We start from the raw sequence: 20,527 nt of genomic DNA on the forward strand, positions 1-20,527 counted from the left end.
TCCTGATGTCAACTCAACCAGTTAATCTCTCAGTCACTTGACATGTGGCTATATATACACACAAATATGTGCGCATGCATCCTGTGCTGTAAGCATTTACAGTCAAGTTTATCTGAGCACACTGTATGGTCTGTGTGAAATACTGAACTATATTCAAGTTGAGGTCCTCACAAAGCAAGGAACATGAAATAGTTCCTTGGAAAATATCCACAATGAAAAGATGTACAGTGCTTTACAGTTTTCCATGTGCTTTCACATACCTTACCTCATTTGATCCTTAGGACAACCCTGGAGGTAGGTACTGTAGGCACCATTATTATTCCTCTTTCAGAAGAAAAACCTGAGCCTCAAAGAAGCTTGTTGGCCTACTTGCCAGAGGTCACCCAGCTTATTAGTGGTAGAAGAGGACTTGGAACCAGGTTCTTTACTCTGACCCCAAGCACTCTCATAATCATGTATTTAATTTTTTTGGAACTACATATTTCATACCTAGGATTCAAAATATTGAAATAACCATTGAATGCCACACCATACCCCCCTTGTAATTGGTGTAAAGAATGGGACCTCTTTTATAAATAGGGAAATGGAAGGGCCTACAATTACAAAATTGCATTAGAGAGACAGTGGTAGAACTGAGTTGAAACTCTTAGTCTAGCATGTGATCTTTTATTCATATGATGGAATATTGAACTCAATTGTATCATTAATATTGAAGAAAATGCAATATTTCTCCCCCCATTCTCTCTCTCTCCTCCCTTCTCTCTCTCCCTCCTTCCCTTCTCCCTCTCTTTCTTCTTTCTTTCACCTCCCTTCTTCCATCCGTTCTGTTTTCCTCTCTCCCTTTCTTCTTCTCTCCTTCCCTCCCTTTCCCTTTTTCTTTACTTCTTTCTTCCCTTTCTTTCCTTTTTCTTTCTCTTTCTTTCTTTCTCTTTTCTTTCTCTCTCCTTTCTCTTTTTCTCCCTCTCTCCCAACTTTTCTCTTTCCTTCCTCCTTCCTTCCTTTCCTTCTTTCTTTGGAAACTAGTTTATTTTCCAAATAATTCTCACCATTTTTGAGCTGGTGAATCCAACGCTTCCTCAGTTCTTCAGTTGGGGAGAAGACATAGAGAGGCCCTTCATCATATACAACCTGGGGCAATGGACACAGACTTCAGCAGTTAGGAGTCAGAAAATAAAAAGACCTTGAAGGAACTAATCTTAAGCTACAAATTTGTATAATGATACTGGAAAACAAAAACAAGGCAGGGTCTTCAGTGAGCAGTGGAGCTGGGGTTATGTGAACCATCTGAAGAATTCCTGAACAATTCATATCCAGGGATGTAGGACTTAGAAACTCTTTGCTTTGTGAATACTCCTGTGTCCTCTTGACTTGTATTTCAATTTGTGTGTAAACTTAGTTCATAATCTTCAGCCCTTGGTGGAGTCAAGATTTTTGTTTATCCAATGAAGGATATTTTATGATCTTATTAAACCTTGAGTTTGTATAGAATATAATTGAAGTAATGATTTATGTAACAAATCTTGATTAGTACATGTGGATTATACACTTCATCAATATGGAGCAAATTTTTAACTCTTGGATGATTTTCCCCCCACTGCCTAGTGGCCTCCCCTTGCCAATATTAGCCCAAATAAACCAAGTTTGGAACTACATACCTACTTCAAAAGAGTGAAATATATATTAAGCATTGTCATCAAATCAGTCAGTATTTTTTGAACACCACACATGTACAAGGCATTGTGCTAGGTGTTATTGAGATGTACAAAACATATAAGATGTGGTTCCAACCCTTACAGACTTGAGAGACATCACAGTGGATTCTAAAGTCAAATATAAATTAATTTTGAATTATCTACTATTTACCAGTATTCACTAGCCCAGTCAAACATCAACTTATTGAAAGACAGTGGTAGTAAAAACTGTGTCTAAAACACCCCTCCTTCACAGGTTTTGTAAACTTTGTTACAGTCAGGGACATGAATAAGATCCTTTTACATTTTTCTTTTTGCTTGTTAGTCTTGCTGTGCTCATAAATCCATGACAGAAAGCCCCCTCCCCTGAGACTTTCCACTTCCTTTTCTGGCTTTCACTGTTGCGGAGGCTGCTATATTCATGACATGTGGCCTCAGAGTTCTCAGAACATAAGCAAACCAAATCAGAGATTGAATCTGAAGCTCTTGCTCTCTTTTATGGCTTACATTGCATCTACCAAACAGATGTCTATGTGGCTCTTCAGTTATTCCAGACTAGAATAGAATTTAAGTTTATATGTAAGTCTAATAAGCCTTCCCTACACCGAACTTCCTAATACTACTCCTTCCCTCCCCTCTTCTGTCTTTTCAACCCACATGACTGACCACCATTAGACAGATAGGCAGAACCAGAAGGAAGTGAAATGCTCACTTAACAAACAGAGCATCTTTCTCAATGCCATTGCCATAGACAAGACACACCATAATAGGATTAGTGCCATTATGGATTCTCTTTGAGGTGTAGAGACTAAAAGAAACTATGTTTGATTGGAAAAACAGAAAAGCAAACACTCACAGCCCATGCCATCCCTAACGATTATATTACAGGTCCCTTTGTGAGCTAGTGAGAGAAAATACCTTACCTGGAAGGGGTAAGGGAACCTTTCAATAATTGAAATCTGCTCCATTTCACTGCACTCTTCTCCCCTTCTCTGCAGTGACAGAAGAAATCATAGTTATTGGTTGATGCATTGCTCTTTTCTGGATTTCCCTAGGTACTGGGAGTCTTTTGCAGTGGTTCCAGAAGGCTCTCCTGCATGGACAATGCTAATCCTTAGTGATTGCTTCCTATATCCCAGTAGGGAAACATATCCATAGGATCCAGCACATACTCATTCCAAAAAAAAATCTCAGGTATCTCAAACTATTGAGAAAAGGGAGGTTAATCAATAAATGATGCTGGGACAAACATTTAACCACTAATATTGTCAGAGGTGGGGAGCGAGTAGTTAAGGTAGCTATTTCACACCATACACCAACGTAAGTTCTGGATGGATTCAAGAGCTTTATATAAAAAAATGAAACTATGACTAACAGAAAAGAACATAACTATTTACATAATTTTGTGAGAGGCAAGGCCTTTCTAATATAATGCTAAAAGTTAGAACCATTAAGAGAAAGATGAGCTAATTTGATGACATAGACTTTAAAACCCACTGTGGTTAAAAAAGACAAGTATAAACAAAATTCAAAGATAAATGAAAAACTGGAAAAATATTTTCAACATATATTATAGTTAAAGTTAACATATCTAGATCTCTTAAAAAGTACTAGGAGTAAGGTAAACATTTCAATAGAAAAACCGGCCAAAAAATTAACAGGAATTCACAAATGGAAAAATATAAATGAGCTGTAGCCATATAATTGTCCAACCTTATGAGTAACAAAAAAATTGCAAAATAAGTCAGCAATGAAGTATCATTTTTCTTGGCTTTCAAATTAACAAATATTTAAAATATCTGGCGTTGGAAAGAATGTAGAGGAATAGATACTGTCATACAGAGCTTGTAGGTGTATATGATATTCAAATTCTACTTCTACAAAATTAAATAGAATAAAACTATAAAAATAATCAAAGCATACAGATTTCATAAAGAAAAGAACAAAATATTACTCCTAGGAAGTTATTATAAAGAAAAGAATAACAAAAGTACGTAAAGATGTAAGCAAGAATGTTCCTTTCAACATGATTTATGATATCAAATAAATTGGAAACAAATGTCTAGTAATAGGAGATTGGTTAAACAAATTACAATATATCCATGATAGGGTATACTATACAGTCATTAAAATCATTTTATTAAAGAGTATCTATTGTTATGGGGAAAAGTTTATATTGTTAAATTGAAAATGTAGGTTACAAAGTAAGATGTGTAGTATAATATGATTCTATGTTTTAAATATATAACATATATATTAGTGTGAGTGTATGTGTTGTTAATGGAGAAAAACATCTGTTAAGTCCATACACGAACATGTTAATAGTTGTTTTAGCTGAATAATGAGATTATGCATGATTTTATCTTCTTTTTTGTGCTTTTTTGTATTTTGCAAAGTTTCTATAATAAATACGCATTACTCTTGACATCAGGAAAAAAATGATATTTAAAAAAATCAACTAGGAAATCAGTAGACGTTATGTCCTCGAGAGGCTCTGGGAAATGAGAGAAGAAACAGTGAGCTGCTAAAGAATCTCATGACTCAGAACCCTAGAGTTCTGGCTTTCAGACTAACTCAAGCTTGTAAATCTGATCCTGGTGACTGAGGGAGTAAAACGAATCATCTCTGATCAGTTTGAAAACTTGATGTGATATCATCTTAAGATTGGCGTTACAAGTTTTCCAGATTAAGTGAGTTGTTCTGTATCTGGGGAAAAGACGCTGAGACTCAGCATAACCAATATGTGGCAGAGTGAAGAACATATATGGGAGCTTTGTGTGTCCCACACTGCACAGCATCACAGGTTTATTTACAGAGAATTGAAGTGTTCCAATTTTCTTAACTGCAACCCTCCTGCCCCCCCGCCCCGTGCCAGTTCTAACAATGGCCTCTTCTCACCGGAATCTGTCTTTCGGGGGGAGGATTTTTCTCAGGAACCACTGTTTCAACACAGGTGATCTTCTCAACATCTATTGAACCCTTCTTACTGCCTCTTCTCTGAGAAAGAGAATGAGGAAGAAAATGGAGAAAGATTAAGAGCGATTAAGCAACCAGATGATTAGATTTCGCTATCTCATCATTCAACACAGAGAGGTGACACCCACACTCTATATCAGGACCTGTCATTTTGAGAAAACGAACAAACAAACAAAACCCAAACAACTTCCAGATCTATTAACCTAACCTTTTTTGACTACCAGATGGAGGGCAAACACTATAGAAGAGTGGATGGCTTTGTGTTCCTTTAACATAAAAAATAAGGAAGCAATTTCCAAGTCTTGGATTTCATTCTCAACAATCATTTAATGAGTGCTCACCAACTGCAAGAATCCATGGTGAGATTTTCCCCATAGCTTCTTAGCACCTTTGAATTTTTGCTCCAGTATGTCTGTAGCTAGTTCTGGGCTAGGAAACATTTTGCTGAGTTTGAAGTGTACTTGGGTCCCTTCCACCTACCCCCTCAAACCAAAAAGGATCTACCTCCCCCCAAGGCAGATCTAAGGCCAAGTCCTTAAAACTCAGGTTTCACAGCACAGAAACTCACCCCACGTTCAAAGTCATATTCATAGTAGGAAAGTTTTTGCACGGTCAGGAGAAAGAGGCGCTTCTTGAAGTTTAAAGGTGATGTTTTCTTTTTCTGCTGGGATCGCTTCAGAAAGATACTCTCCAATATCACTGCAGCCATAGCTTCTTCTTTCTGGAGCTCACTGGGTGCTGTTGATAATGAAAGTTCTTGAGGACCCAGCACATTGAACCTCATCCCTCCTGGTTCCCCCTCAGCCTAGCCACCTAGTTTCAAATGGAACAGAAATGTTCAAAGCTAACAAAGAACCTTCTTACTTTGACGTCCTCCTTCCATAGCACCCATTTCTGCCAGTTTTCAGGTATGATGGATGCACATCGAAGTGAGGTGATTGATTCTACATCATGAGTTCATATAAACTGGGTTCTTGTATAAGGCAATGGAATGCTCTGGATATCAAGTGATATGTACCCATGTGCTTGGTAATGTCTAGAGGCAGCTCTACACTAACCACCCTTTTATGATACGTGCAGAATCTGTGAACAGTAAAAGTCTCTGCGCAGCTGTTGACCCTTATATCCCCAGAAGGGATAATGCAGGTGCCAGAACTCCACTGAGGCAGATATTGGACTTTCAGTTCCCAGTTTCCTAGACAGTGAGTGTAATTTTTCATACATTGTCCCACTGGGGTCTGTAACCAAGGGGTCTAATAAGGATACAGAGGCTGCACCTGCAGTTATGGACATTTACTAACTGCCACCCAACTAATTTTGCCCATCACCCTCTGGCTGAGCTACAAAGGATAGAAGCTTTGTTCTAAAATTGAAAAACAATTTTTGAGAGGTAATTGTTTTGTTTTGTTTTTGATTTTCCCTTCCTTTTTGCTTAGATTAGTTCTTTCAGACAGCATCATGCAAAAGTGATGCAACTGTCTTAATCTTATAGATGCTCTCTCTGATCATTTATGAAAAGTAACTTGTTTAGCCTCTCCAAACTTACAGTACTTCAGAAAGATTCAGTTTAGGTAACTGAAATACAGAAAGGCAAAGAAAGTTACAAAAAGTCACCGTTGGTTTTTTTATTCACACAAAACACACAGTTATTCACTTAAATACACTATATTTTATTACCAACCCAAACCTTCGTTAGAAAGATAAAGTGAAAATATAAATACTGCCACAGAAATAGAGCACTAAAAAAAATACGAAAAAAATCACCAAATCACCAGCCCCTTCTCCCTCAAGTTTTGTTGGAGGTAAGTTTTTTCCTGAAGGGTGTAGGTTTTTTTTTTTTTTTAAACTAAACTCCTTATGGTTTTGGTGGCACCATGGAAGCAGAATAAAGTAAGTAGTTTTTTGTACTTGTCAAGCATAGGTTACTTCTCACACCAGGAAAGCAAGGGAATGGTTTCTTATCGAAGCCTGAGGCTATCCACACCATTATTTTGCTCTTTCCTGTGGTGTAAGATGTTCTATTATTGTACTGAGGAGACAAAAATAGGTTACAGGAACACCAGGGATGTTCAGAATGATCACTTTGTTATTTATTCATCATGTGGATGCCACTGTTTTCTGGTGGTAGACTTGTTCAATTTTTTATAAATGATCTTTTGAGAAAATCGGGCAAAGGAGCAAACTTTTCCCTACACCCTTCACACAGCTGCTCTCTTCCCTGACTCCCCAGTTTAAATCGTCTCTCACAGGGGTGACAAACTGATAAGAGTTTGCAACCAACTAGAGTTCTATCTAGCATTCAGATTCAGCTCAAACCCCAAAAAGATTTCTTTTAACATTAAGGTTTTTCATTTACTCAGAAGTAGTGGTAACCAGGTAATAATAGTCTATTCTCAGGAACTGCCAACTCATCGAGATCCCTGTACTAATATCACATTTGTTCCCATGGTGAATTCCAATTAAGTACCTATTCACAACCAAAGACTCAACTTAGAGAAGACAAAATAATACCCTAAAGAAATTGAGTAGCATGACCAGTAAATTGGATCAGAAGCATCCAAACAAACCACGTCCAGTTGTTCCTCTTTTAGCTGAGTAAAGCACACCCATCATTTTACCTTTAGTTTCGTTGCAAGCTCTTGGTGGATACACTCCCCTGTTCAGATCCAGCATCTGCTTCAGTCTTGGCGTCTGCTCTTATTTCCTATAAGACAGGTCCTTCTGGAAGCTGCCTCTGTTCTTTTTCTTTTTTAGAACAAATCCAGTTTGTACAGGAGGAAGCCTTCCTCTCTTTTAAGTGTCTGTGTTGGGGTAGGGTTTAGTGCTGGTCTAAGTATGAGGAAGTAAATAAGCCTCTCACTAGCCATTGCCCCTCTGAGCATGGGGTGAAATGGCCTCTACTTCTAGATCATTGAGCTGGAGGACTGCTGGGACTTCCACGGCCTGGTTGCTCCCTCTTTGATTGCTTTCCCCCATTCCTTGTGATCTACTCCAGGCACACACAGCCTGAAAATGTGGTAGTTCTTCCTTAGTCACCATTAGTCCATCCACCACTAATGTGAAAGGAGAGGCATCTGCTTTTATGTCTTCCTGAAGGTTGGTGTGTAATGGACACTCTGCTTTAGAGGATAGTTGCAGCTTCTTTGGGTACTTATTGTGAAAGGTCCTAATTTTTTTCTAACAATTTCAGCAGCCCACAGAGTCAATTTGACCACAAAAGATGCACAGTGAGGGCTGACCCTGCACCTCACTCAAGTGGTGGGGTTGGGGGTGGAAACGGAAGTGACATGAATATTACACACACACACACACACACACACTTCACATAGAGAAAGAAAGAGGAGGAGAAAAAAGACTAGAGAGACACACACAGAGCTCTTCATTTAAAATATAAAGTTCCAGTGTTATAATGTTCTCTTTATTAAACTACAAATGCAAAGATTTTCACACGGCCACCTTTTGCAGCCTCACAGCTCTTTGTGGAGCAGTAGAATTCCAAAAAAGAATGCTTAGTAGTAAGAGTTCAGCCACTTTACAAACTGCACTATGCCAAGGAGTTAATGTAAATAGCACTTGCAGAATCGGTAAACTAAACCACCTTTGGCTCCTATCTTTGCTCATGCTAAGATAAAACACTATTAGGGGGACTTCCCTGGTGGTGCAGTGGTTAAGAATCTGCCTGCCAATGCAGGGGACACAAGTTCGAGCCCTGGTCCGGGAAGATCCCACATGCCGTGGAGCAACTAAGCCCGTGCGCCACAACTACAGAGCCTGCGAGTCACAACTACTGAGCCCGTGTGCCACAACTACTGAAGCCCGTGCGCCTAGAGCCCGTGCTCCACAACAAGGGAAGCCACCACAATAAGAAGCCCACGCACCACAACAAAGAGTAGCCCCCACTCGCCGCAACTAAAGAAAGCCCGCGTGCAGCAACAAAGACCCAACGCAGCCATAAATAAATAAATAAATAAATTTATTTTTTAAAAAATTGGCTATTATTAATAAAACAAAACAAAACACTATTAGGGACAACACCAGAGAAAAATCAGAAAATGACACAGCCTGTCTATGACTGGGAAGAGTCCAGGAGAAGCTAGTTAGAAATAGTCAGTCATGGTTCAAATAACTATTAAGCCAAAATATCCAATAAGCTGCGTTTTGTGTTTATTTCTCCTTTAAAGCATTACATAATTGTCCAGCAAGATTCTAGCCTTTCCCTTTTCTCCCCAGGGGAATGGAAGGGAACTCATGCTTCTCCCAGTGCAGTCCATCCATCAGACATTTTACACACATTCTTTCATTTATTCCTCACGGCAAACAGATGAGGAAAATGAGACTCATGGAGGCTATGTGACTGGCCCAACCTTATCCATTTGTGACCCCACACCCTTGTTGTTTCTGTTGTACCTCATTGCCTCCCAGAGGGATTTTTTTTTTTTTTTGCCTTCAACGAAGTGTGATGCCATCCACCTCAGCACCCTGTTATTCCCCATGGCTATCAGCAAAGAGCACTGGGGAGAGACCCCTCTCCATCTTCTAAGAACATTTGGCAAAGGAGGAAATGGTGGTTAAGTACAGGGGATAAGTGAGAGAGAATTCAGGATCCAGGGGCACTTTCCTCTGCAATATTCCTCTGGCTAGAAAGGATGATATGTCTCTCTTAACTGACAACAGTACTTTTTCCCACATGAGGATTCTTCTCAGTTCTGCCAATGTTTTATTACATTTTCCTTTAAATCCTCTATAAGGAGATCTTGTTTAACTGGTCGACTTCTAGAGTTGCCAGCTGCTTTTTCCTTCAGGATTTTTCGTTGTTAATGGGATGAAAGCAAAGTGTTTAGGTGGAACACCAACCCTTTATTCTAGGGTTGTTATTGCTTACTGTGAATATAAAAGTTTGCTTGAATGTACTGTCTTTTATATTGTGAAATATTGCAAATAGGCAGAAAGTAAAGAGAATAACATTACACTCATGTGCTCACCACTTAGCTCTATAGAATCCTAACATTGTGCCATTTTGTTTCTGGTGTTTTGTTAGAAATGAAATACTATCCATACAGTCAAAACACCCTTGTGTACTCTTCCACAATCTTAGTTCCCTCCCTCCACAGAGGTTACCAATATCTGGAATTTGGCATTTATCATTCCTAGGCATGTTTTTATATAATTACTACATATGTAAGTATCCAAAAAAGACATTTAGTATTGGTTTACATGTTTCACATTTTAATATGTGTTACATAATCTTCAGCATCTTACTTTTTTTCTCAATTTTTCTCATTTCTTATGATTTATTTATCTTGGCAGCTCTAGTTCATACATTTTAATTCATTTTGATATGTATCAGTATTCTATATGATGAATATATCACAATTTATTTATCCATTCTCCTACTGATGGATATTTAGGTTGTTTGTTTTCAATTATAAATAATGCTACCATGAACAATCTTGTACATGTGGTCATAGTTTTCCACTCTCAGAATGAATTCTCAGTTACTTAGACAACGTGGCAAACCCAGGTCCGGCTTATGTGTTGGACTATGCACTTCGTGTAATCCCTTGTTCCTTTTTTAGTCCCATCTTCCTGAGGCTTTACTATGAAATCTGGTAGACTTATCAATGATCTCTCATTAGAGTAGAGTATAACTGATAGGCCTACTAAAAATCTCTTCTCAAGCCCAAGAAGCATCTTTCAGGTTTTGATTGAGATTTTGATTGAGAATTCCCCAGTCTTGGAACCAGAAGAGAAGTCGTCATTAAAATATCGTACCCATAGCAACAAAGAGCCATAATTACTCTTGTTAAGTTCCTAAAAGCTCTGTTCAGGCCCTAATGAAAGCTAATTATTTCATGATAAGTTTCAGGGTCAGTGCTACACGTGCCCAAATTTGTGGTGAAGACTTCCAGCAAAATCAGTTTTCTGGCTGCTGGCTAACCAGGGAAATTCTCATCTACTGTAATAATTTCTAAGAGGTCTTGGTGCTCTGGTCTTCTTCAGCATTTCATGTTGTTAACATTTTACAATTTTCTTCTGTGGTTTTGGAAACTTCTGGGTCTGTCATCTCTTCTGCCCTGCACTAGAGACAATAGATTCTGGCCAAGTAATGATGAAAGGAGTGCCAGATAGCGAATCTGCAAGTTTACACTGAGCATCAGGTTGGTGATAATACTTTCAGCATTGTTCCTCTGCTCTGAGGGTGACTGCTGGGTTGTCCGTCTTTCACTCTGGACTTGTGTGACCCTTTGGCCTTCTTTTTCAATTTAGTTTTTGTTTTCCCTGGCTTAAACTTTTTATTTTTTTCCGTCAATATCACAATAACACATGTTCATTATAGAAAATGTTTTAAGTACAGGGATATTAAAAAGAAAACATCAATTATAAGCTCATTATCCAGAGACATTAATATTAGGCATATTTCCTTCCATTCATTTTCTCTGCATTTTTCTGACTATATTTGAGATCATATTGCACATACTATTTGTAGTTTGCTTATTTTTCTTAACATTATTTGTCTAAGTATCCATCTATCCATCCATCCATCCATCCAACACATATTGTCCTCAAAATATCTAAAGTTCTTGTTTAATGTAACTCCTGATTATTTTCCCATGATATTAGGATCTCTATATAAGCATCATTTACCAAGTCAAAAAGTTTGTACATTTTGAATTTTGAAATATATTGACAAAATAGTTTCCAGAAATACTGTAACCAATTTCCACTCCAAATAGCAGTTTTGGAGAGCCTGCTTTTCCCACACTTTTGTCTCTTTTCTGCTCCACTTCTAATCAGTTTTTTTTTTTTTTTTTACTGTTTCTATTACAGACAGATATGTAAGGATGAGTTAATAGACTATAGTTCATTTTCATTTCTGGGAGTCAAGGCAGTGAGTAGAGCTTCTCCTTGAAGTTCAGCTAACTGATGCTAACCCTAAGGCATGTGGCGATGGCTCTCCGAGAGGGAGGTGGAAAGCCTGGGATCAAGGCTTTTGTGTTTCGAATGCTCTCCCAACACCCTCAGTCAGTGCACAGGAATCTCCAGAGAAACTGAAAGTGACACGTGGCCCATTTGTTTCAGGGTCCTCAGAGGAGTTCTCTATCCCCCTCCCCTGATGGCTTCATTTGCATAACCCAGCAGCTTTAGAGTGAATTAGGTCAAGGTCTGTCTCTAGCTTCTTACTGAGCACTGCCTCACTGAAAATTCTAGCTCTCCCTTATTCGCAGGAGATAGAAATCGGATATCGGCATGGCATCCATGGGCAAAAAGCAGCAGGCATCTGATGACTCTTTGGAGAACACCCAAACTGGTTTTCAAAAGCCATATCTTCCCCTTATACCTAAGTCACTTCCTGGTATGGGTCTAGTCCACCGAAAGGAAACTCTCTATAGGAAATTTGCTCGAATGGAAATAGTAAATCATACTGATGATAATTTTACATTGCACCAAGACCCTAGAAGCGGATGGAAAGTTGCACTAGCTCTCAACATGAGGCGTTTACGAAAGATTCTAAACAAATACATCACTAGCCATAAGCCACAGGAATTTGGACTTTAATGCAAGCAGATAGTTTAAATATTCTGAATATAAAAGGGGTCAGAATAGACCAGACAGGGCTAACACTAAGGGATCCTGTTTCAGTAGAATGCATTAGATTGTTTAGGGTATTTGCATTTTGTGGCTTATTTGGTAGGTGACATTGTTTTATCAAATATCTGAGGCTCCAAGCAGCTGTAGCACCCTTGGTCAGGGGCTTGGCATGCAAAATGGGGGAAGGAGCAGAACCAGCACACAACTAACAGCACAGAAGATAACCCCTGAGCTGTATAGACCCCTGCCTCTGGGCTTTGCTGCTGCCCTGCCTCTGGAAACAAACAGCATGAGATAGAGACTTTGAGCTTGGAGAGCTGAGTGGCCAGGAAACTGGACAAGGATTCCATTTGGAGGTCCAGCAGCTCACCCAAGGATGTCTTGGTCAGGCCCAGCAATCCCTTTTATTTTAAATGCCACACTATTTATTCTAGGCAGGTCCTCTGGGGACCTTGGCAGGTCTCAGGCAGAATAATAATAATAGCAAACAGTGAGATAGGAGCACTGACTATTGCTGGGCCCTATTTTAACTACTTTACATAGATTAACACACTTACTGCTCACAACAATACTATGAGGAAGGCACTAGGCAAGTAGGGGGAAAGGGAAAAGGGAAAACAGGAGGGGAAGAAAGGGGCAAGAATAATTCAATGCAATTCCACAATTATTTATTAAGCACTGACTCTGTTTCAGGGATGGTAATGAACAAAATAAAGGAGGGGATAAAGAAGAGGGGATACAGGTAGAGGAAGGAGGAGGATAGAGAGGAGGAGAGGAGAGCAAAGGAGAGAAGAAAATGATGAAGCCTAGAGAAAAGAGAGCCGTGCACATGGCAGGCAATGGTAATAGGAAAAAGCTTCCCCGCGACCTCAGGGGTTGGCCACACTGTCTGGGCTGAGGCTGAAGCTGCTTTTTTCTGGCCCAGCCTCTTACCCACTGTTACCACGAGGTTGGCGTACACAGTCCTTCCAACAAGCCAGCTCTGATCCCAGCAATGTTGGCTCGATGCAGCCTGAGGCTTTACACCCTGGTTTCGCCTTTCCTTAGCTTACAGAGCTCAAAAGCCTATTGTAGCACGTGAGCTTTGACCATTTTCTCAGACAATCTGCCTCTTAAAAATTCCTTCTTCTAAGGGTCTCATTGACACACATATCCATTTTGGGTCTTCCGGCAATATTTGACCAAAGGACTTATTTTTATCCTGGCTTATTTTGCCACCGGCAATAAATCTTACTTTTCTGCCAAATTGTGCAGAGGTGCCTCTTTCCAACATCTGCTACCTGTTCAGATGGTCACCTCATAGCGCTTTTTTCTCTTCTAGTTCCCCCCACAACCTCCTCAGAGAGGACCCTTCCAGCCCCTTCTGATCATCTGAAGAGACTGTCAGGGCCTTGTGCTGATGACACTCCCACCCTCTGTCAGCCTCCTCCTCCAGCAGACTACATGGCACCAGCCACGCTTTCTATCTGGCCTTCAAGGGTCCCAAGGTCCCACGAAAGGTACTTGCTGCTGCTGCCCAGCCCTTGCCATGCCCCAGACCCACCTCAGTCCTGACTTTAATGCAGGTAGCTTCCCGGATGCATTGAGATGCCAGGACTTTGAAGGTGGGACTCGATCTCAGAAGACACTGGCCCTGGAGACATATTCTTACAGTCCAGAGAGGAAGGACAGTCTGAGCAAACCCCACCCTTTCACAGCCACTCAGTTCCCTTTTTTTGTTTCCTGACTTAAACCAATGTCTTTTTTTTCTTCTTCTCAGCAGCATGGTATCTGGTTCCCTGCTGCTGTCCCTATTCCACTCCCCGCCCCAGCTGTCCCCGCCCTTCATTTGCTTGGGACTTCTTGAGTCTGCTCTGAAAGAACCCTCCTCAACATTACTGGGGCCACTGAGACTCTAGACTGGGCTGGGTTGAGCAGACATGTCCTCAGGCCGATCTCCCCGAGGTAAAGGGCTAGCATCCCTAAAGGACAGTGGAGACTTACAGAAAAGAGGAGAAATGCAAACATGTGGAGACAAAACAAAGGGACTGGCGAGGAAGGGCGTCTTTAGCTTCTCATATCCTCTACGGCAGAGACTCAAGGCCACACGGTTGAACTTGCTAGTGAAGGATGGAGAGTGTTCACGAAGGGACCCCAAAGTACAGATCCTGACAGAGGTAGAGACAAGACTTCCCCCTGCTGAGTCATTTTCTAAGAAAGCATTTTTTCTACAGATAAAAATGTCCGAATGTAAGCCCACATACTGACTTGTGTCCTTCCCGTTTTCTGTGGATGTTGATTTTCTCCATTTTAGATTCGGCCTCAAGGATTCACTCTTAATTTACAACTTTCTCTTTAACCTTGTAAAATAATAAACTAGACTAGGTGTGTTACTTGAAACCTAAATGTTTCATCAGCCACCTCCTAGCCTATGTTCTAGCAGCGATCTTCTCCCAGAGGACTCTCCTAGGAAATGCAGACAGTACTGGATGTAGACCAGGATGGCCACAGAGCCCCTGGTGACTGATCTGCTTGCCCATCTTGACACATCAGCCACTGCCATATTTACTTGCCCCAGGCGCTGTATGTAGGAACAGATCATAAATCCCACTAGAAGAAGTCCATCAGAATTTTTAAGGGAACAGGATATATTTTTTAAAGTATTTTGTAGGATAGTAGACTAGTTAATCCTCACGTCCACACAAGATAAAGGGGCAGCAAGTGTTGTATGATTTCTCTATTTTATTGACAATTTATATCCTTTCACTAGTCACCTCTGAATAGCTGCTCCAGTGGCCTGCCTGAGAGTTGGTCACAGACATTTGCCTTCCCTCCCCTTTTCATCAGTCAGATGCTACTTGTTGTCACATGCCCTGTTCCTTCTCAAGGTCCTTCTGGGGGTGGAGACTCGGCGTTGATGGGGGATCTAGACAAGGGAGAGCAGGACAAGGGAGAGGGGAAAGTAAAACTAGGCGAGTCTTCACCCTCTGCCCATGTGCACTCTCCTCACAGACTTGTCCAGGTGATGGAAGGACTGCACCCAAATAGTGCCAATATCTAGACATAGGAAAGTGAACAACCACTTACTCTGCGAGGCCAGGCCACATGTAGAGTCCTGTGTTCAATTCTGAGTTCCTCATCTTAGGGGAAATCAATAAGCAGGAGCATGTCCAAACCAGAGACCAGGATTGGTGAAGGAATCTAAACCAAAGCCATGTCACATAAAGGTGTGATAGAAAGAACTAAGGTTGATTAGACTAAGAGGGGCCATGTTCACTGTCTTCATATTTCCATGTTACTAACATCAAAAACCTCTAGAAACTCCTCAAAGCCCAGTAAGACGGTGTAACAGCCTGGAGAGAAGAAGGAAATGGTCTGAGCCTACAGCCTGGCTGTTTGGCAAAGAAACTTTTAGGAAATGTAGCAGGCAGTGGTAATGTTTTTATTATCTCATTCCCAGAGACCGTCCAACAAAATAGAGCTGATCAGAGAGTCAGTTCTGAACCTATGGGTGTTTCTGGAGGGTTATGCAAGCAGGAGACCCCAAGTTGTCATGGTTCCTTAGCCCTAATCCACTGACACCTCCTCCTGAGTCCTTGCCCAATTCTGACTCCTTATCATCCTCAACCCTGCAGATGCTCCTGCTTCCCTTGTGTGATTTGTGGCTAAGTGCAAGGCTGTGGTGTTAAACTACCTGGGATCAAATTCCAGCTCCACAAAATAACCACTGGTGTGACTTTGGGTAAGTGAATTTAAGGCCTCTCATGCCTCAGTTTTCTCGCCTGTTAAACACTAATAAATGTACATACCACTTGGGTTGTTAGGATTAAAAGAGATAGTATGTAAGGTAGTTAGGAAAATACCTGGCATATAATAATTGTTCAATAATTGTTAGCTATTATAATTACCAGGCCACACAATCATGTCATATAATGGTAAAGGAACCCAAGCTCTGGAGTCAGATCACCCGTGTTTGTATCCTGACTCCACTAAATACTAGCAGCATTGGGCAAATCGTTTAACACCCTATGGCCTCAATTTCCTCATCTGTAAAATGGGAATAATAGTATCACCTACCTCTTAGAATTACTGTGAGAATTTTATGGGACAATTCATTTAAAATGCTCAGTACCCTGCAGTCTTTCTCTGCTGGACTCTCTTGAAACCTAGCACATGCCTCCTGCCAGGTATGCAGGGAAGTGAAGAAATGCTGGATACTTCTTATCTTTTGGCCTGGTTATTGCTATTGTTGGAGCTGAACAATTTCATCCTCACTTTTCAGAACCTAGGTCAGCCAACTTGCTCCCTCAACAAAAGGGGGCTGTTTAATGCTGAGCACTGTTCCTTTCTGACAAAGTATTTAGTCTGTAATTATACATTTATGACATTGATTATTTGATTACTGTGTCCCTCCCCTAGAACAGTGGCCAACACAGAATAGGCATTCAATAAACATCTGTGGAATGCAACAACTAGCCATGTGATAGATAAACTAGAGCACTGGCTCCCTCCAAGCCTTCAGTGAACCAGCAGTTCACTATGAAAGATGTTGTTCCCAGTGTCCTTGAAGTAGAACGGGAATGGGATATGGAGGTGGAGGGCTCCTCCACTTGACCGACCCTAGTCCTGGCTTCCCTCGGGAGGCACACGGAGGCCAGATGGTCTGGGAAGAGCACTGCTTCCTTCACTTAACGGTGCTACGCAGCAGTATCCACCAAAAGTGATGAAGTGAGGAAAAGTTACAAAGCTGGAGGGAGGCGGGTGGAAGTTGAAGAGAGTGGATCAGCCTCAGCCGGAGCCCTTCCTTGAGCCTGCGCCCGCGATCCTGAATCGAGTCCTCTCAGCCGCCAGAGGGCGCGGCGCACAGAGCCTTAAACTCTATGGTCGTTCCCACCGACTCCCATGAGGAAGCGCGACCAGAAACCTCCTATATACTTCCGTTTCCGGCCAGGCCTCTCTCTTTCCGTGCCGATAGCGCTCTCGCAAACATGGTAGGAGCTTGGGGTGGCGGCCAGGCAACATCCAGTTTAATCTTTACTTCCCGGTCGATGGTTCCTTCCCGGGATGCGTCCAGGCTCCTACGTGGACTCGTACCAAAGAAACTCAGTGTTGCCGCGGTCGAGCCCAAAGGGGCCGGGCTTCGGGGCCAGGAACTGAAGTGATGGGGTCAAAGAGGTAGACTTAGCCAGCGGTAAAGTGAATATGTTCTCGTTTTAGTTTGGGCTCGGCGGAGGCCGCTGTATTTGAAGCACATGGGGCCGGACCACCTTCCAGTCAGCGTTGTGTGTTAGCGAGTTTGAGAGTTTAGTCCTCGTGGGATGCCTTAGCTTTAGCTGGGTCGGGTCGGGCGTTTTGTGCGGCTGGTCTGATAACACTGCGCGTTCTGAACGGTTTATTTACTAGGTGAACGTTCCTAAAACCCGCCGGACTTTCTGTAAGAAGTGCGGCAAGCACCAACCCCACAAAGTGACACAGTACAAGAAGGGCAAGGATTCTCTGTATGCCCAGGGTAAGATGGGCATACGTGATTTGGTTTTAATGCGGCATTTGTGTTATATAATACACGAGCCCAGTCCTCCCTCCCTTCCCCACTTGGGCATTGATATTTCTGCTGGAAAGCCCAAGATAAAACCGCTGAGAAGACTTCCACTTGTCGGTTGTGATTTGTTATGTTTGATAAACCCTGACAAATAATTTTCATTCTCCTAGGAAAGCGGCGTTATGACAGGAAGCAGAGTGGCTATGGTGGGCAGACTAAGCCGATTTTCCGGAAAAAGGTTTGTAGTGGTCACTGTTTGATATGCTTCCCACTTACTGTGGCAGAGACTTCCCATTTGTTTTTAGCCCACACATCTCTACAACATAGGTATGTGTTTTCATAGTTTCAGTGAAGTTATCTTAGTTACCTGCAGAGACATACATCTAGTAGGCAGTGGAGCTGGAAGTGCAATCCAGGTCTCACTCCAGTCTACAATACTGCACTGCCTCATTGTTTTATATTTTTTTGTCCTCTTTTTGAAGAGGCAAACATCAAGGAATGTGCCCTGCCTTCCTCAGGACTGAAGTTTGAGGACACCCGTAAATCCTTTTCTTCACCCTCTTCCTTATCCGTTGCCATGTCCTAACGAATCCTTAGCTCATGCTTGCAGTAAGAATTGTTCTCTTATTTTGCTTCTCAGTTCAGAAGTCTACAGTCAGTCTGCTACCTAACTCATGAAGTCTTAAAGCTCTTTAAAATAGCTATTTAGGTCTTCCACTGGCTTCCTGAATTCCCTGTTGGTCTCAGGCTGAATTTCTGAGTTTCTGTTCTACCTCAGGTGATTTGTCTACCCCCTAAAGTATACAGTGCTTGGAGCATAGCCTTCCCACGAACATAGCATTTCTTTTGGCACTTAGGTCCTCATTCAGCCTGGTTACAGAAAGTATTCAGGAGTGATTTTAGTGGTCATTTAGGTGCAATAAATGGTTTGATCACTAGGTGGTGATATGCCTTTTCACATTTGGGTAACTTGTTTAGGAGATAGGGACATTGTACTTAGGTTTCTGCTCTTTTGAGAACTTTAAAGAATAGAATTCTAACTACAGGAGCAGGCTTTAGAAGTTGAGTATTTGTGGGGAGTTAAATAATACAGTTGAATGCACATAAAACCTAGATGTAATTGTGGGTAGTCTCTGGAGAATAGATATTAAGTAGTATTTATTAACTCTTATTTAAATGGGTTGTGAAAGTTGTGTTTATTTCATAGTTGCATGGACTCAGTTGACCCATTTTTGGGTGTGTGGAATACTTAACTACGTAGAGCTGAAAGGCCAGGGTGGTGTGATGAATGCCTATTTGATAAGAAGCCCTCTAGGATGTTTGATATGAATGGAGAACTTGATTTCAATTAGATAATCTGCCACCATTTTCTCTTAAATACACTGATTTTCACATTTCTGTTTTCTCCCTATAGCTGAAAACAGATTGTCACAACTCTTAAACTTTGCAGAGCTTTGCCTTAAGTAGTACTTGACCCAACAGTCATATTTTTGAAGAAAGATTTTCTGTAGTGATTTATGAAGGCTTTGACTTAATTTTATTTTCCAGGCTAAAACTACAAAGAAGATTGTGCTGAGGCTTGAATGTGTTGAGCCGAACTGCAGATCTAAGAGAATGCTGGCTATTAAGAGATGCAAGCATTTTGAGCTGGGAGGAGATAAGAAGAGAAAGGTAGATAATTATGGGGTGGAAGGTGCAATATTTTCTCTATGGCTTTATTATGTTGAGAGAGGTGAACATTTCTGCCTACTCATTTTTGTGGCGTCAAGATCAGGGGCAATCCTCTGAAAATAACTAAACTAGATCCATAGCTCAAAGTATTTTGGTGTTGGTTTTGACATGAGTAGGAAGGGGAGAATGAGAAGACTGGCCTTAATAAAGGATGGTGGTCCCTTTAGGAATAGACGCTGTTCTTGATGGAGTAAAGGTTCTATGCAAAATACAAAAACTCACCATTTTTCTTCCTGTTCTGTTACAGGGCCAAGTGATCCAGTTCTGAGCTTCATATTTTGTTTTGTTATGAAAGCAATAAACATTTGAGATTGTTTACTTCGTTTAGTTTCAATTGTTTATTTTTTTGGAAGGGAAATTAACTAGTGCCATCAATAAAATTCTCCTTGGGAAATTTATGCTTGATGGTTCTAGATACTTATTAAGGGTTGAATCTGACTGGTTGAACTCACATCAGATGCTATGATGGTCTAATTTGCACTTTAATCACTTGGGACTTCATGGGATTCCTTTTGTTAAAAAGCAAAGGCTGTTATTGGTTATCATGGGACATAAGTAGAGACCTGAATTCAGGGCAAATAGAATGAGATCAGTAACAATTACATCCATAGTGAACATGAGGTTCACCAGGAGTGAAATAATTTGTCTCAAATAATGTTTACTACTAAAGTCACTGTATGAGGAATTTCAACCCGGTTCTCTAGGCATAGCATACTATATTATATATGTCATTAGACTTATTTTCATGCCCCCTAAGCATTTTTATATACTTCCTCACATTTTAAAGTAGATATAAATTATTTTCATCATGTTGAAATAATTGCAAAGGATAGAATTTCCAGTGAAATTCCCCAATGGAACCTATGGGGGATAACTGTCCATTTTGTAAAATGCCTAATAGTTGGAATCCTCTTTGTATGCTATTGTATGCTTCATTCTTGTGCTGCAAAACTCTGGATGTGAAGCAAATAAGCTACACATTTTGGTGACTGGAAGCACATCTCAATGAGAGCAGTTTTCT

The 20,527-nt window shown here is 40.9% G+C and overlaps 2 protein-coding genes across 2 annotated transcripts in view; one reads left to right on the top strand and one right to left on the bottom strand.

Annotated features, from left to right (window-relative positions):
• BTK (Bruton tyrosine kinase) overlaps positions 1 to 13,910 on the bottom strand; it is a 28,208-nt gene extending 14,298 nt beyond the window's left edge. The window contains exons 1-5 of the mRNA XM_082680664.1: positions 13,801 to 13,910; positions 5,236 to 5,405; positions 4,590 to 4,688; positions 2,615 to 2,683; positions 1,047 to 1,128 (exon numbers count right to left, since the gene is read on the bottom strand). Coding sequence (XP_082536790.1) covers positions 1,047 to 1,128; positions 2,615 to 2,683; positions 4,590 to 4,688; positions 5,236 to 5,376 — 391 coding nt within the window. The 5' untranslated portion in view covers positions 5,377 to 5,405; positions 13,801 to 13,910. The remainder of the gene's footprint in view (positions 1 to 1,046; positions 1,129 to 2,614; positions 2,684 to 4,589; positions 4,689 to 5,235; positions 5,406 to 13,800) is intronic.
• Positions 13,911 to 17,168: 3,258 nt separating this feature from the next.
• Positions 17,169 to 19,828, top strand: RPL36A (ribosomal protein L36a). Its single transcript, XM_082680913.1, has 5 exons — positions 17,169 to 17,227; positions 17,640 to 17,745; positions 17,946 to 18,013; positions 19,324 to 19,446; positions 19,754 to 19,828. Exons 1-5 carry the CDS (start codon positions 17,225 to 17,227, stop codon positions 19,772 to 19,774), a joined length of 321 nt encoding a protein of 106 aa, XP_082537039.1. The 5' UTR covers positions 17,169 to 17,224; the 3' UTR covers positions 19,775 to 19,828.
• Positions 19,829 to 20,527: the final 699 nt, after the last annotated feature.

The sequence above is a fragment of the Grampus griseus genome (genome assembly GCF_964374135.1).
Source record: "Grampus griseus genome assembly, chromosome: X".
Taxonomy (NCBI): domain Eukaryota; kingdom Metazoa; phylum Chordata; class Mammalia; order Artiodactyla; family Delphinidae; genus Grampus; species Grampus griseus.

Coding starts and splice junctions, on each gene's coding strand:
- RPL36A (XM_082680913.1), top strand. Junction 17,746..17,945: donor GGATTCTCTGTATGCCCAGG/GTAAGATGGGCA, acceptor TCATTCTCCTAG/GAAAGCGGCGTTATGACAGG. Junction 19,447..19,753: donor GAGGAGATAAGAAGAGAAAG/GTAGATAATTAT, acceptor GTTCTGTTACAG/GGCCAAGTGATCCAGTTCTG.